Source organism: Mirounga leonina, unplaced genomic scaffold (genome assembly GCF_011800145.1).
Source record: "Mirounga leonina isolate KUSES-001 unplaced genomic scaffold, KU_Mleo_1.0 Mir_174, whole genome shotgun sequence".
Lineage (NCBI taxonomy): Eukaryota > Metazoa > Chordata > Mammalia > Carnivora > Phocidae > Mirounga > Mirounga leonina.
The window spans coordinates 63,284,903-63,302,533 of NW_023270451.1; the positions used below are offsets into that span (position 1 = coordinate 63,284,903).

At 36.5% G+C, this 17,631-nt stretch overlaps 1 protein-coding gene across 1 annotated transcript in view; it reads right to left on the minus strand.

Moving 5' to 3' along the window:
- The window catches only part of SLC13A1 (solute carrier family 13 member 1), a 72,170-nt gene that overhangs the window by 19,973 nt on the left and 34,566 nt on the right, over window positions 1-17,631 (minus strand). The window contains exon 7 of the mRNA XM_035020302.1: window positions 10,578-10,729. Within this exon, the coding sequence (XP_034876193.1) occupies window positions 10,578-10,729 (152 nt within the window). The remainder of the gene's footprint in view (window positions 1-10,577; window positions 10,730-17,631) is intronic.

A 17,631-nucleotide genomic window follows, 5' to 3' on the forward strand; every position in this document is an offset into this window, starting at 1 on the left:
CTTAAAAAAAATGTTTGTTGTCTTCGGTTGGAAAATGTAATAAGGAGGAAATGCTTAAGCTTATTTCCCATCAATTTATTTGACTTGAATTACAGGTTGATGCCCTATGTTACTCTGTTCAGCCTGAAGGCATTTAGAAATGTTACTAGAGGCAGGGTCAAAACAGTACCCTAAACCCAATTTCATTTTTCACCATCTATGGCTCATACCTTGAAATCAGGCTGTGCTGTTCTCCCCACCCAATCCTGTAAAATTTGTTTAACTGAAGAGGGGTTTCTTAGAATTTTTGCCTGGAGGGATAGTCCATTTAGAAAAATGAAAGCCAGGGGTACCTGGGTGGCTCAGTTGGTTAAGCGACTGCCTTCGGCTCAGGTCATGATCCTGGAGTCCCGGGATTGAGTCCCGCATCGGGCTCCCTGCTCGGCAGGGAGTCTGCTTCTCCCTCTGACCCTCCTCCCTCTCATGCTCTCTGTCTCTCATTCTCTCTGTCTCAAATAAATAAATAAAATCTTTAAAAAAAAAAAAAAAGAAAAGAAAAATGAAAGCCTGAAAAAGCTAAATTCTGTTTTGTTTTTGTTTCTTTCACTAGTAAGGAAGTGAACACCACACAGGACAGTGGCCTCCATGATCATAACCTTTATACTTAGATCTACAGTGCATATTTCAAATGATAATGGAATGAATGGCATACTGTGAGGTATTAGTTTCACTGGTATTTTTCCCCCCCACTTCCTCATACCCTGTATAAGTGAAGTTACTGCAAGTATCTGCCTAAAGTAAATATAGAATTCTTCCATCAGGAACTATGTTGAGTCCAATTAATTCTGATGGAATCTTTTCTTTCACCCAACAGTATATTTTTGGGTGTCTACCACGTATCAGGCACTCTTCTAGATATTGGAGATAGAGTGGTAAATTAGATGGATGTAGTCCAGGTTCTCATAAAGTTTACATTTAAATGAGGAGCACAGGCAGTAAATAGGTAAGCATAACAAGAATCAGAAAATATAACAAAATAACATAGTAGAAAGTTACTAGGGGGGAGAAATTTTACATAGTGTGGTTAAAGACTGTAATATTTGAAATGAGATCTAAATGGCAAGAAAGAGCCAGTCATGTAAATAACTGGGAAACAGCATTCCAGACAGAGGAAATAGCAAGTATAAAGGCCCTGGGGTAGGAATAAGTGTAGAATGTTTGAGGATCAGAAGGCCAGTGTGCTTGTGGATAGTGAGCTAAAGTTAGTGACATGAAATAAAGTCTAAGAAGTAGCCAGTAGGGGTCAGATAATATAAAAACTTGTAGGCCATCAGAAGGAATTTGAATTTTAGTACAAATGCAATTAAGAGTAATTAGAACATAGGAAATAAGTTAGTGACATGATCTAATTTAAAGTCTATGTAAATTTGTGATTTACATAAAACATACTGGTTAGATGGATCCTTAGGATAGAAGGCAACAAGAGTGGAAGCCAAGGGGTGATAGGCAGAATTCCAAGATGACCCCCTAGATTTCTGCCCCTGGTATACATTTCTTGTATAATTCTCTCTCCTTCTGTGTGGGTAGAATTTGTGAATATGGCGAGATTTCATTCCTGTGATTAGGTTCTTTTATGGAAAAAGTGAAGGGATTTTGCAGCGGTAACCAAGGTCCTCATTAATAGACTCTGAGTTACTCAAAAGGGAGACTTGGGTGGGTCAGACCTAATCAGGTGAACCCTTAAGAGACAGCCTTTCCTGCTGGCCTAAAGAAGTGAGCTTTCACATAGCCAGAGGAAGGGGCTATGTGGCAAGGATCTAGGCGTAGCCTCTAGAAGCTGAGGGTAACCCCCTGCCAAGTAAATGAACAATAAAACGGGCATCTTGGTAATTCAAACACAGGGAACTGAATTCAACAACCTGAATGATCTTGGAATAGGGCACTGACTGTCTGTGGAAATTCGAGGCCCAGCTGCCACCTTGATTTCAGCCCGGTGAGATCCTAAGCAAGGGACTCAGATAACCTGGGCCTAGAAATCCTGACCCATGGAAATTATGAGGTCATAAATTCATCCTGTTTTAAGCCACTAAATTAATGGTAATTTGTAAAATAGTAATATAAAACAAACACACAAGGAGATTTATTAGAAGACAAAGAAGTTTGGCAGAGGAATAGGGTAGAATAGAGTAGGAAGTAGAGTAGATTTTAGCTGAAGTCAGAGTGGTAGCAGTAAAGATGAAGAGAAGACCATTGACTTTAAATATTTTTGGGACAAAATGTGGAGAAATGGGGAACAAGTGCCGTTTATTGAAATGAAGTTGGAGGGAAGAACAGGTTGGCAGACCGGTAGGGGAGTGGTGGGTCAAAAACACTGCAAGGGGCATGTGTTTTTGAGATGTCCCTTAGGTTCCCAAGTGGTCACACTGGATGGGCAGTTAGGTAAGTGAGTTTGGAACTGAGAGCAGAGGGCAGGTTAGAGACATAAAATAGGTAGTTACCAATATTTGGTGATATTATAAACCACAGAAATGGGTGTGAAATTTTCGGGAGAAAATGGAGATAAGAGGAACAGGGAGTGCACCCTGGGGCATCTGAGTTTTAGAGGTCAGGCAGAGGTTTAGGACTGAGCAGATGAGCTAAGCACATTTAATGCTAACACAAATCCTGTGAGGAAAGCATTATATTTCCATTTTACACAGGAAGACACTAAGTTTCAGAAGGTTAAATGGATTGTTCAAGGTCACAGATTGTACAGTCAAGCAGAATTTTTACCCCAGAAGGAGTGTTTAAAATACATCTTTTTAAAGCCCAGTGTCCTCAACTCCGGTCCCCAGGTGAAAATACAAAGTTCAATGTATATTGCAAAATATCCATAATCCAGGGTACAAACTTGATGTCATAAGGACATTTTAGAACACTACAGAAATGATTTCGCCATGACAGAGACATGCTTTGACCTGAAGCACGTGTGCCCGTCATTACTGAAGCTCAGGAAGATAGTCTTGTTACAGTTCTTATGCCCAATGACAGAATGATGATAGCATTGATACTAAGGAAAACACAGAAGTCACCTTAAAAGAATGGATGTAGTTGTGGAAATTTACAGCTTTGAAACCAATTTTGGCCTTTAGAGCACTATAAGCTGTGTCCACACGGATTATAGTTCTCTTGATTAATGACTGCTTTGATTATGTCTGAGTCAAAGCCACTTTTCAGTTTTGTATTTGTGTATTTGCAGACGTTTCTTTTCAAATATTAACTACTTGTTATTCATGAGCCAAGCTTGTATTTCTAATAGCAATAGCAAAACTAGAATCAGCAGCAAAAATAGCTAGCATTACTGACAATTTCCTATGTGCCAGGCCCTCTTGCTAAGAGCCACGCGTGCATTATCCCATTTAATCTTCACAATAATACGTTCTAGTATCGCCCCATTTGGTAGATGAAGGAACTGATGTTCACAGAAGTTAAGCTAATATATGGCAGGACTGAAATTTGAGCCAATGTCTAGTCCAAACTCGGCAGTACCCAAATTTCTTCTATAGTATTTGCCAGAGAAATTATTTCTGAGAAATAGAACTGCTCATCTCTCCAGAGGAAAATCGTGGTAACTTTTGAAGGTAGCTATTGCTAGGTAACTGGTTTACCTTCTCCCTCTGTAACTAGCCAAGAAGAAAGGTTAGGATGGTGGGCTTTGAATGTAGGGTACCTATAAACACATTTTACCATTTCTTAGTTTGTGAATCTAGAGTAGTTATAATTTAACACATAATTAGTAACAGTGACTGTGCTAATTATTGATAATAAAACTTTCTTCCATGCTCTTTGTATACCCACATATTTCACAGCTGACACCCACAAGCTGAATAATATACTTTGATAATTGGCAAGTTATGAAATACTACTTGTGATAATCTTTCATTTTAATTTGGTAGATTTGTTTTTTGGGTTTAACTAATAGCTATTCTGTTAAATAATATTGATGCACCAAAACTACTCTGCTATGAAAGCAGTAATTGTCTCTAATAATATTTCCCTTAATAGCATAATTTTAATATCAAAAGATTATTTAGTTATTTAGATGGTTCCCAAGAACAATAAGCACTTCATTTATGTCTTGTACAGTTCATCTCAGCCAGTGTTTATTGATCATCGACCTGTGCCCCTGGTGTGCTAAAAGAATTAGACAATGATTCATGCAGACTCTACAAGATTGCAAATCATCAGGGGTGACGGCCTGCATGAGTGTGGATGAGACAGGTTTATAGAAATGTGAATATAGTTTACGATAAGAGGAGATGGGAATGGTGGTATAGGAGTAACTGAACAGAGTTTCAGATGAAACAGCATCCGCTCAAGTACAGAAAGAAGTTGACAGAGTTGGCAGGTTTCAAGAACCAGAGTAAGAAGAAATGGGTTAATTGCAGGGTGGTATTTATTAACAGCATTGTCAGGAAAGGAGGAGATGGGGTGATGACTAGAGTATCATCAGTGGAGCAGAATGGAATAAGGGTCAGGTAGAGAGCACTGATCAAGCAGGATTTACCTAATGGAGGAGACGATAAAAATCTAACAAACCTGTAAGGTTGTAACAGGAGGTGGGTAGAACAAAAAATATTTCCAGAATGTCCTATTCTAAGGATTAGTTAAGGCTAATGACCAATTAATCACAGATGAATCAGAATTTAGGTACCCCTGGTGCTAGATTCAAAGACTAAGAATGTGAGAAATCTCGTACTTTATAGTTGAGTTAGATAATTAGCTCCATCTTTTAGTATTATTCTGAAAATCACCTTCCAAGCTATATATCAGCTCATGCCAACAAGGGGATGATTCAGTCTAACTAGCCACACTCTTAGCTTTGCAACGATTTCAAATGACATTTGTTATGTTTGCATGCTTACATTTTATAAAAAGAAAATGCAACCCATGAATGTGAACACTGCTGTAGTCCTTCTTGCTACTGGCAGCAAACTCGCTTTTTAAGAATTTTACCAAATTGGCGCCCTCACATATGGTCTGTGAGACAGAGAGGCTGTCGGGTGGAAAGAGCACTAGCACTCAGGCCATCTGCCTTCACCTGGCAGTTCCTCCACTGACTGGTGATCATCACTTAAAGTGTCTGAGCCTTGGGGCACCTAGTTGGTACAGTGACCGGCTCTTGGTTTGGGCTCATGTCATGATCTCACGCTCATGAGATGGAGCCCTCAATCGGGCTCCATGCTCAGTGCAGAATCTGCTTCAGATTCGCTCTCCCTCTCCCCCTGCCCTTCCCACTCGTGCCCTCTCTCTCTAAAATAAATAAATCTTTAAAGTCTCTGAGACTCAGTTTCCTCATCCGTGAAATGAGGGAATTGTATACATGATCTAAAATTTCTCCATCTTCACTTTTTCTCTACTTGCTCCTCATTATTACTCAGGACGACGTGTCCTTCTTTTCCAAGACTAACACTTCTACTCCTGTTTCTAATTTCATTCTGCTTCTACCTGACACCTTGCCAATCAATGTTCTTCTCTCTCTTTTTCAAAACTTCACACATCTCTTTTACAGTTTCCTTACCGAGTGTAAAACAAACCTGACATCTTCCTTGTTCCAAGAGAACTCTCTGCGTCTGGTTGTACCATGCTTGTTCTTTTCTTCTTTGCTTTGTCAAATTTGAAAGAATCATTTAAATTAGCGGCTTTCCCCTTCCCGCTACTACTCACATCTTAAAACTCTCTCCAGTCTAAATTCTGCCCTGTCTCCCACGTGTTTTGTTGGAGGACACTGATAAGAACCAAGCCTTTTCTTAGCCATCATCCTACTTGACCCATCTGCCACACTGCTTGTTCCTGACTAATCCTCCGTTTTGAAAATGGTCTTACTTAGCTTTCAAAACACCACATGCTCCTGGTTCTCTACCTACTTTGATGAACTTTTCTCATCTTCTTTCTTGTCAATATTTCCCACAGGTCTATCCATGTTTTGATTCTTTCAACTTTTTTGTCCCCATTGACCATTTCTACATTCAAGATGCTAATTTCTGTGTTTATACATATAGCCCTCAAATTTTTAACTACAACAATGCATTTGTAAATGTCTACTGAAAATCTCATGGGTAGGCTCTTAGAAGGCCATTTTAATATATCTAAAATCAAATTTGTTAATTTCTCCAGTGAGCCAAGAAGTTCATGGCATCACCATCTAGCCATATTGGCAAAAATTCCCAGACTTGCCCTAACCCCTCATTGCCCTTAAATACCCACACCTAATTGCTCACCACTTTCTGCCTGTACAGTGTCTTGAGTCTAAATCCTATCACTTCATAACTAGCTTAGTTCTGCCCCTTATAATTTGTCAGCACTTTGGTAACAGACTCCTGATTGGTTTCCTGTCCCCAGACTCGTAGAATGGCAATCAATCTGCACGTTGCTATTCTAAACAGTAAGAAAAAGAAAAGAAAATCCAGACTATTTTACTGCCTCCCTAAAAAATAATTATTACAAACCTTTTGTGTTTTGATTTTATGAATTTTTTCATTCATTTTCTCCATAAGTACGGTGTTTACCGCTTTTAAATTGGGCCATATTGTACAGACAAGTTTTCTCTAGTGATCGAGGGGTGCTACACACAGCTACAGTCCTCTTTTAGGATATGTTCAATAATGTTTTTAGGGAGGTAATCTTTTAGGGAGACAGACTTAGGGTTTGAATGACCATGGTTTGGACCTCAGTCTGCTAGGCTGAACTTCAACTTTCTCAACTCTAATGGTAATAACCAACATTTATTGAGCATACGCTCTGTGCTAGGTATTTTTTAAAGTACTATTTATTTTTTGTAAAACTTTAAACAACTCTCTAAGACAGAAACCTTATTATTATTCCATTTTCTTGCAAGGTAACAAGCCTAAAGAGAGTAAGTAATCTTTTTTTTTTTTTAAAGTAAGCAAAAAAAATTTTTTTTTTACTTTTGGAAATACATTATTATATAATACACAAAGAGATATAGTATTAATGAATAACCAAAAATTCACATCTAAATTAGAAATAATATACACTGAAATACAACATACATTATGTGCTTCAATATGTAATTCTACTAAACTACAATGAAAATAGGCTATTCCTCTGTTAAGAGTGTTTTATAGACTGTGACAACACTGGGACATATTTCTTATGAATTATTTTGAAGTATAAATTATAATACATTTAGAGTTTCACAATACTTTTTCTAAAAAAATTTAGCTCTTCGTACAGCTGAGTTTCCTGCCTGAATTTAACTTTAAAGCTAATGCAATGGCAATTTAATGTTTCCTGTAACATTTTCTGTAACTTGTGGAGGTCATGCAAGAAACCAAAAGTGCCTTCATGAAATAATGCAAAACACCTGTTTACGCATTGTGAGAGTAAGTAAGATCATCTAATTTGTAAATGGAAGAGATGGGATTTCAACACAGGCATTTTAAGCCCAGAGCTTATGCTTTATTCACCTTTATATGCCACCTTCACGGCAAGAATATGTGTGCACTAAAATGTATTTAAAATTTTTGGTGATGGGTATTAAAGAGGGCACGTACTGCACGGAGCACCGGGTGTTATACGAAAACAATGAATCACGGAACAGTACATCAAAAACTAATGATGTAATGTAAGGTGACTAACATGACACAATAAAATAAAATAAAATTTAAAAAAAAAGAGTTCAATACATATCACCTTACTTCTCTCCTACATGTCAAAAACCAAACGTTATTTTGTTTAAAAATTTTTAATGATTTTCACATATGTATATTTTGTCTAGAAAACCAGATAGAATCTCAAAGCTTCCTGGCAAGTTTTATTTTTTGCATTCTCCAAAAGAATTCAGAACAGTGCCGTGCACATCATTAGTCCTCCACAAATGTTTGACTGAGTGAATGGATGTTTGTTTTTATTTGCACCAAATAAAATTTAGCTTTCTCAGAATTCACTGTTCTTACATTCTTTGTGCAAAAAAGAGAACAAAAGACATTATATATACATATATATACACATATAAATATATTTATATCTATACATGATAGATAGGTGGATAGATGGATAAACAAAGGCTTTGAAATGTGTTATCCATTCTCTTCTTCCCATTGTTTGTTTGTAAGATAGCACCTTTCTCTAGATGTCAATGGTGCGAAATCATTGATTCTTAGGATTCATACACCCATGGAGCTGGGCAAGATCCAAAATGAAATTATACAAAGTGACTGTTGATACTGCTTTAGAAAAGATGGCAAGCAGTGTCAAGAGGAAGAGGTGGCATTATTGTAGAATATTTGAAAATAAAGAGCAATTTCTCTCCAGGTCCAAACATCTGGACAAAGAATATATAAATCTTTTTTTCCCCCTGTAGTTTTAAGTTTTTGGCACTTTTTCCAATGAAATTGAATGCATTTCATTCCATGGTTGCTTTGAGATGCTGTTGTATTTTTAGGGCCAATATTTAAGAAAAAGTGAGTTAAATATCTGGCTTGTTTAATAACATCAATTATATTTTTTTCACGTAAGGTTGTTTTCCCCCTCTATTCTAGTATTTTCTATCAAGAAGGGATACTTTGAGTTTCTTTCTGTTTGTGCATAGTAAAAGCAAATGTTTCCTAATGTTAAAGCAAACCTTTGAAGAAAAGACTTTACCAAATTTCAAAGTACATGTTAAGCATTTTCTAAATTTAAAGAATATTTGGCCAATTTCCTATGATAGGAGAATTAGAAGAAAGGATAATTAGGGAAAATAGTTACTAAAACACTTTGCTTAAAGTGCTACAATGCTCCCAATCTGTCACTGCAAATGGATTACTGCATCCAAAGAGTCAAGGGAACAGTTAAAGAAAGAAATTTTGGTTGATACATTGTACGAGACTGCAGACTAAGGACAAACTCAGTAAGGATTACTTTAACAACATCAACCTCATGGGAATGGTGGAAACCAGGAGTCCTCTAACACCAAGAATAAAACAATAAAATTTTGGTATAAATTTTAGAAAAAGATTTACCGAGAAGACCAAAATGTGGAGTCTCTTTCCTTGGGGAATTCATGAAAAAGGATAGGAGTCTAGCTTTTAAAGAGGTCAGGTACATTTCCTGTCTTGAATTAGGAGATACATTGGATACATCCTTTCTGACACAGTGAATTTCAGAAATCTCCCACTTATAAACCAGATGCCTTTTTTAAAAAAGATTTTATTTATTTATATGACAAGACACAGCGAGAGAGGGACACAAGCAGGGGGAGTGGGAGAGGGAGAAGCAGGCTTCTGGCTGAGCAGGGAGCCCGACGTGGCGGGGTGGGGGGAGGCTCGATCCCAGGACCGTGGGATCATGACCTGAGCCGAAGGCAGAAACTTAACTACTGAGCCACCCAGGTGCCCCCAGATGCCTTTTTAAGGTTCCTTTCTAAGTTGACTGTTGGAGAATACAGGATTGACGTGTAATCATAGAAATAATCAATAAACATGGCGGTCTGTGTTAGATTGTCCTAAACCTCTATACCACTCACTGTTCTTTGCACACAGTTCTTGTTCTTTTTAGAATGGAGTGTGACATTTTTTGAGTGAGACATTTCTTGAAAAAGCTATGCATGCATAACATTTTGCAAATAATTTCAGAAAGTTCATAAAATCTGTGAATCTGCTTTGAAGAATGTAGTTTTCCTGATTCTGAGCCCTAATTTTTCTGTGAAAAGACGTAAATCCTGTTCCAGGGCATCCTTAATGCTGCCCACACTGCTGGAACTCCGACAATGATCTGTCCTACTAGTACTTGAAAATACATCTCAGGTGTAGAATCAGTTTGAGCCCTCACGTAAAAACATGGGCTTTCAAACTATTGTTTCAATAGTTCTTACAAGAGCTCTCATAAATAGTGTCAAATATTTTTACATAGTTTACTTCATTTAATTCTCACAATAATCATCTGAACTGTGATTATTTTAGATATGAAAAATTTAAGTCTTGGGAGAGTAATGTACTTTTTATTGTTCAAATTCACAAAATTGTGGAATTTTTAACCCAAGTTATCTGACTCTACCCACAGATTCCCCATGTTCTCCAATGGATTAACATCACAGTTGCAAACTTATATTTAGAGTCATGTATCTTTCTTAGAATACTTTATTACTGCCATTTCTTGCAATTGCCCAATCCTTCAAATCTTTTTGAATTCTAGGCAGACTTCTGTAATTAGCACCTTTGTGCACCACTCATCTTTTAAGTTCAAATGCTAGTTCCCAAACCCCACATAGATTTTCCTATGCAAGTAATCCCTATTCACTTCAGTTAACTATCGTTTGCAGTATTATTTGTAATGAGATATGTTTTCCCCATTTGATCAGAATGGTCAGCCAGGAGTTACCTCTTCTGAGCTGACTTGGGGAATCTTTAGGCACCTGTTAATTCACTATGTCCTCCATATTTAACTCCTAGTAGAAGGGAAGGTCTCTAGACCTATAGATGTCCTGATGAAAAACAAAAGAGAATTAGCTCAGTATAGCAATTTCCATTCCTGAATTTTCTGAATCAGTTAAGAATAACCCTTGTAAGTCACGTGCTGCCTATTTATTAAATCAACAATCCAATAACTTTACTTACATATTGAAATGCTCAGAGAAGATCAAGTTGGTAGAAGTGCCGGTGATGGTTGTCAGTCCACCAATGGTAGAAGAGTAAGCAATACACAAGCACATAAGTTTACACATCATGTGGTCCCTCTCTGTTCGATATTTGGTTCCTGTGCCTGAGTTCTGTTCAACAAGAAAAAAGTTTACACATCATGTGGTCCTTTGCTTGATATTTGGCTTCCGTGCCACCAACATTTAATCATTTTCAAGTCATCTTTACAAAAGGAAAAAAGGTGGCCTTATTTACCTTCTTCTCAATTAAACTACTGCCCTACCTCACTGCCATTTTCACAGCCAAACTACTCAAAAGAGTTGTCTACATTCACTGACTCCATTCCTTTAACCACTCCAACCTGACTTCTGTCCCTTCACTCCACCCCAACGGCACTTGCTATGATTATCAATAACCTGTGTATTACTAAACCCCAACCCAAGATACTTTTTAGTCTCAGTTTTGTAGACCTCTTGACAGTACCCAAAAGAGTTAATCACTTGTTCCTGCTGGAAAACTCTTCTTGGGGCTTCTGTGATATCTCATTCTTGTAGTTTTTCTCCTACATCTCTGCTTGTTTCTCTATCTCCCTTGCCAATTCATTTTCCTTTATCCTTCCTTAAAACTGGAATTTCTTGGGCGCCTGGGTGGCTCAGTTGGTTAAGCGACTGCCTTCGGCTCAGGTCATGATCCTGGAGTCCCAGGATCGAGTCCCGCATCGGGCTCCCTGCTCAGCGAGGAGCCTGCTTCTCCCTCTGACCCTCCCCCCTCTTATGTGCTCTCTCTCTCTGTCTCTCTCTCTCAAATAAATAAATAAAATCTTTAAAAAAAAAAAAACAAAAAAAACCTGGAATTTCTTGAAACTTTGTCATGGGCACCTGTCTCTTTTCACCGTAACATTTATCCTTAGGAAATCTCATATATTTTCACTAATGAATAGAGATACACCATATCACCGATTCTGGTCTTCAGCCCAGATTTCTCCTTTTAGGCCTATATATCCAATTAGCTGTTTAACATAATTTGAATGTGTTAAGTGAAACTCCAGTCCCAAAATGTTCAAGACCAAACCCACTATTTCCTTCCTCAAATGTAATTCTTCTTCGGGATTACCTATATAAGCTAATAGCATTATTATCATTATAATTACAAACACTTACAGTGTGCTTAGTATATAATAAACACTGTTCTAAATTAAAATTAAACAGTTTAATCGATGTTATTCTTACAATACAGAGAGGTTAGCACTGTATTTATCACATTTTACACATGAAGACACGAGACAGAGTAAAGTTAAGGGACTTGCCCGAGGTCACAGAGTCTGGAAACGGCAGACTTGGATTTTGAAGGCATGTGGTCTTGCTTTAGAATTCATACACTCAGCCACTATACTATATTGCTTGTCCCCCCTGAAAACAGTCTCTTCCTTCCCACCAAACTGTGTCAATTTTATCTACTTAAACATGTCTGGACTCTTCCGTGTTCGTCTCCATTACCTCTGGTTTGGGTTATTGTAATAGCCTCCTTATGGGTCTCCATGTATCAATTCTTGCCTGTTTCAGACCTTTCTACACATTGCAGCCTTTAAAAGAATACAGATATATTTTAAAAATATACAAATAGAAGAATCGCCCTGTTTCATACAGATAGGCATGCTGCCTGTGATATATGCACTGAGAGATCTTTTTGAGAAATCATGGGAAGGCCAATTATTCTAAAAACACACAATTCTCCCAGACTCATTGGAAATCATCATGGATGTGGGAATGACTTAGCATGGTAGGGTCAGGTGCATTGGATTGTAATTTGCCTTTTACTTTTTTTTTTAAGAGATAAAGTTGTTTTTTCCTTTTTTTTTTTAAAGATTTTGTTTATTTATTTGTCAGAGAGAGAGAGCGCGCGAGAGCACAAGCAGGGGGAGCGGCAGGCAGAGGGAGAGGGAGAAGCAGGCTTCCCACCAAGCAGGGAGCCCGATGCGGGGTTCCATCCCAGGACCCTGGGATCATGACCTGAGCCGAAGGCAGACGCTTAATGACTGAGCCACCCAGGCACCCTGCTTTTTACTTTCTAATTAATTCAAAAGTTAGCCCCCTGGGCTATCTACTCTTCACCAAAAATAAATTAATTTATAAATGTCTCCTTTGTCTAATATTTCAATGTTTCATATTTTCCATGATAATGGTTTCCACTGAAAACTTGAAAAACAAATGGTATGTAAATAAAATAGCAAAATAAGTTTAAAATTTCTTATAGTAGTGTAAAGTTGCAACTGAAATTTAGGGCTAAAATATTAACTATTTTAAAATAGAAAAGACCAAACAGAAACCAGAAAGTGATATATAATTTGGATATTAATTAGAATGGAATATTAATATTGGGATAGAATAATTAATGGGATATTAATAAGAATGGAAACTTAAAGATGTAGTGTTTACACAGTTCTCATTGCCACATTAAAACCTTCTTAACTGCAAATATATGCATATATAGATGTATATATGTGTATATAAAACATAATGATTAAAATGCATGGGTAGATACAAAATTTAAAAATCAAAATAGGAAAGTACTAATAGATTTGCCATGCTTTACCCTTTATGGATTTCCCATACTTTTTCCTATGTATAAACCTTTAAAACATTCATTAGGTGAAATATCACAGACAATTTTAGAAACGCATTAAAAATTCAAAGTAAATTTAAATTCTGCAGTAAATTGTAATGCTAATATAATACATGTTAAGGGTTAAATGCAGGTGTTGGGAGATGGGATGGGGTACAACACTTGTGTTATCTAGCCAGTAAACATGAACCCCTCGCAGTCAGCTCTATTGTTTTGTTTGCTTAGGGCATGTGATTGCCGGGCTGATTGAAGAGATGGTGTGGTAGTAAGGGGTAAAGATGGAAGACCAGAGAGACAGTAGTGAAGGTCAATGGGCAGAAAAATAGAGCTCTTAAGAAAGGCTGAGATGAACCATTAATTGAGCCAACTATTAGTACAGAAACTACAAAAATAAAGGAAGGGAGGATCCTCAGCAGATTAGCCTTTTGCCTAAGACAGTGGTTTCAACCTGAGACCAAGGGATTTGACCCTGGTCCAAAAGGAATTTGGAATAGAAAGCTATGAGCATGTGTTTGCAGATATCAGGACAACAAAGTAAGCACTACATTTCTCATAGGTGGAGGAGGAATTTGGTGTGTGTGTGTGGTGCACTTTCTCCTAAGAGTTTAGGAGAGAAAAAAAGATTCCTATGCAAAGAAGGGAGGAAAAGCAAAGCATCTGAGGGGTGAAGCTGGAGACAGTCGGGGATGACACGGCCAGAGGGAACGTCCCATGCTGAGGTGACTGAAGGACACTGCCATGGACACATTGAATGGGAAAGTGCTTGTTTTATAATGTTTCACGATGGGGGACTTATGTGAAATTAAATACACAGAATGATGAAATTTTTATAATAAAAATATATCCACATACATATAGTACCCAGGAATAGACTAAAATGAAATATGTCAAAATATTAACAATATTAACAATGGGATTGGGGCTATCTTTTGTCCTCTTGATACTTTTTGTAACTTCCACAATCATAAAAAGGTTTTTCCAATATATAAAAGAATTGTGGACTCTTAGTGCAGGCAAGTATTTAGAAATTAATGTGGAACAAAGACCTCATTTTTCAGGAGACCAAAATGAGTCTCAAATGTGACCTAGCTGGTCACTGTAGAGCTGAAACCAGAATCCATGTATCTGAGTTTCCAGTCAGTGGTTACCTTTGTACCATTTTACCTTCCAGAACACTTTTTATTTATGTGTTTTTAAGCCTACATCTAAGACTTTACACTTGATTACATTTCATATTGCTTTTAACACAGCAATTATAACCTATTGTTTTTATTCAATCCCAATTCTATGCTTGTTATTTCACACAAATACATGACATCTAAGACCTTGTGGATATGCCTTCCACAAATTCTTCCAAGCGACTGATGAATTTTGTCTAGGACGTGATCAAATGCAGAATCCCATGACATCATCACACTGGTGGTGCTCAAGGGATTTCAGAACAGAAATCTTGCAGGTCCAGATATAACTCACTATCGCCACCTGGTGGCTGTGACTGCAGATTCCAGGGGCATATTGAACATTTGCAATCTTGGTTACTAAAAATGCATACATGAACCAGCATGAGCTAAACCAGTGGTCTCCAATTATGTACAAAATAATTCACTGGGGTGAGAGTGGTATGAAAATGTTAGGGTTTCTATTTATATTTAAATAATTATGCAAGGCTAATTGTACAAAATATTAGTTCTGGCTAATCATTTTCTGCTTGCCTAAGGCAGCCAGTTTAAAATCTTTTAGCTCTTTTTGGATACTTATTTGCATAAGATCAATATATGACATCATATATTGATTTCTCATTTGTAGGCATTATAATTAAATTTCTACTATGTTAGATGATGAGAATTAGGCTTTCTTTCATAGACTTGACCACTGAACACACTCAGGACTTTCCATGTCCCGATCATCCTCCCATTATGGCTACATGATAATTTTACTTAGAGAAGAGTTCAACATTCAGAATGTTGTCTAGAGTTGAGATCCATGAACATCTGAGGAATATGATCTATACTACTTTTCCTGTTTTGTACTCCTTCTCTACCCCTCCTTGCTTACTTAGTTTCCCAAGTTTTGCTTAATTTTCTAAATAACCACTAAATGGCTCCAAACTATTCTGTGGTTGTTTAAATCTTCTCTCAGAACAATCAAATGATAAGATACTTAATCTACATCAAATATTCTACCAACTTCACAATCTTAGAGCACCTCTTCCAAGGCCTTCCTAACTTGTCTTAACTCTAGTCATTTTTCTCTCTAGACCCACAAAGATCTACCTTGACTTTAGTCTATCTTCTCACTTCACTGATAGTTTGACTGGATATTGATTTCAAGATTGAAAATAAATGTTATGCAGAATGTTGAAGGCATTTTTTTTTCCGATTGTTTGAGTTTCCAGTGTTGCTGTAGAGAAGTCTTCAGCTATTCTTACTTTTTATCCTTTTTAATGAATCAGTTTTTCCCATTTTCTGAAAACTTTTAGGATTTTCTCTTTTCTCATAATATTCTGAACTATTAATAACCTTCTCAATGTGTGTTTCATCTCTTGGCTGGCACCCAGTGGGATTATATTCTTCCACTATGGAAATTTTCTTCAATTTTTGATGTAGTCTCCTCAGTTTTCTCCACTCTTTTTCTGGAATTTCCTATTATTCTCTTATCTTGTTTCTTCCCATTTTTTCTAAATTTCCCATTTATGATATATTCTTATATCTTTTTATTACATTTTACATATTTATTTTATATTTTATTTACATTCATATTGTAGTTTTTGTCTTCTTGTTCCTCCTTTAAAGAAAACCATTCAAGGATAAATTCCTAGAGACATACATTGTACCAATTCTGAATCATGATGAAATAGAAAATGTGAACACATTACTAGTAAAGAGACTGAATCAGTAATCCAAAATCTCTCAACAAAAAAAAATCCAGGACTAGATGGCTTCATTGGTGAATTCTAGCAAATATTCAAAGAATAATTAATACCAATCTTTCTCAAACTTCCAAAAAATAGAAGAGGAGAGACTCCTCCAAACTCATTTTATGAGGCCAGTGTAGTTACCCTAATATCAAGACCATTCAAGGACATTACAAAAAAATAATTACACATTACTATCCCTGATGAACATAGATGCAAAACTCCTCAACAAAATTGTAGCAAACCAAATTCGAGAATACCCCATTAAAAGGATCATACATCATTATTAAGTGAAATTTATTCCAGAGTTTCAAGGATGATTCAACATCTGCAGATTGTTGATGTGATACACCTCATTAACAAAATGAAGTAAAAAATAATATGATTATAGGAATAAATGTAGAAAAAGTGCTTAACAAAATTCAACATCCATTTATGATAAAGTGGGTACAGAGGAAATATACCTCAACATAAAAAAGGCATTATATGACAAGCCCATGGCTAACATCATACTCAATCGTGAAAAGCTTAAAGTCTTTCTCCCAAGATCAGGAATAAAACAAGGATGCCCACTCTCACCACTTCTATTGAACACAGTATTGGAAGTCCTAGCTAGAACAATTAGGCAAGAAAAAAAAAAAAAAGGCATCCAAATTGGAAAAGAAGAAGTAAAACTGTCACTATTTGTAGGTGAAATGGTATTATATATAGAAAACCCTAGAGACTTCATCAGAAAACTGTTAGAACTAATAAAAAAAATTCAGTAATGTTGCAGGATACAAAATCCATATGCAAAAATCTGTTGCATTTCTATACACTAAAATGTCAGAAAAGAGAAACAAAGAAAACTACCTCATTTATAATTGCACCAAAAAAAAATATCTAGAAATAAATTTAACCAAGGATGTGAAAGACCTATATATTGAAAACTGTAAGACATTAATGAAAGAAATTGAAGAAGATACAAATAGATGGAAAGATATTCCATGCTTGTGAATTAGAAGAATCAATACTGTTAAAATTGATATTACTCAAAAGCAATCTATAGTACCCAAACTACCCAAAGCAATCTACAGATATGATGCAAATTCAATATCAAAATTTCAATGGCATTTTTCACAAAAATAGAGCAAACAATCCTAAAATTTGTATGGAACCACAAAAAAAAAACCAAAACCAACTCTGAATAGCCAAAGCAATCTTGAGAAAGAAGAACAAAGGTTGAGGCATCATGCTGCCTGATTTAAAACTGTATTTAAAATCTACCGGAATTAAAATAGTATGCCATTTGCATAAAAATAGACACATAGATCAATGGGACAGAATAGAGAGCCCCAAAACAAATCCCCATAGATATAGTCAATTAATTTATGGCAAAGGAACCAATAGTATACAATGGAAAAAGGACAGCTTCTTCAATAAATGGTATTGGAAAAACTGGCCACCCACATGCAAAACAATGAAGTTTTACCACAATCTTACAGCATACACAAAAAT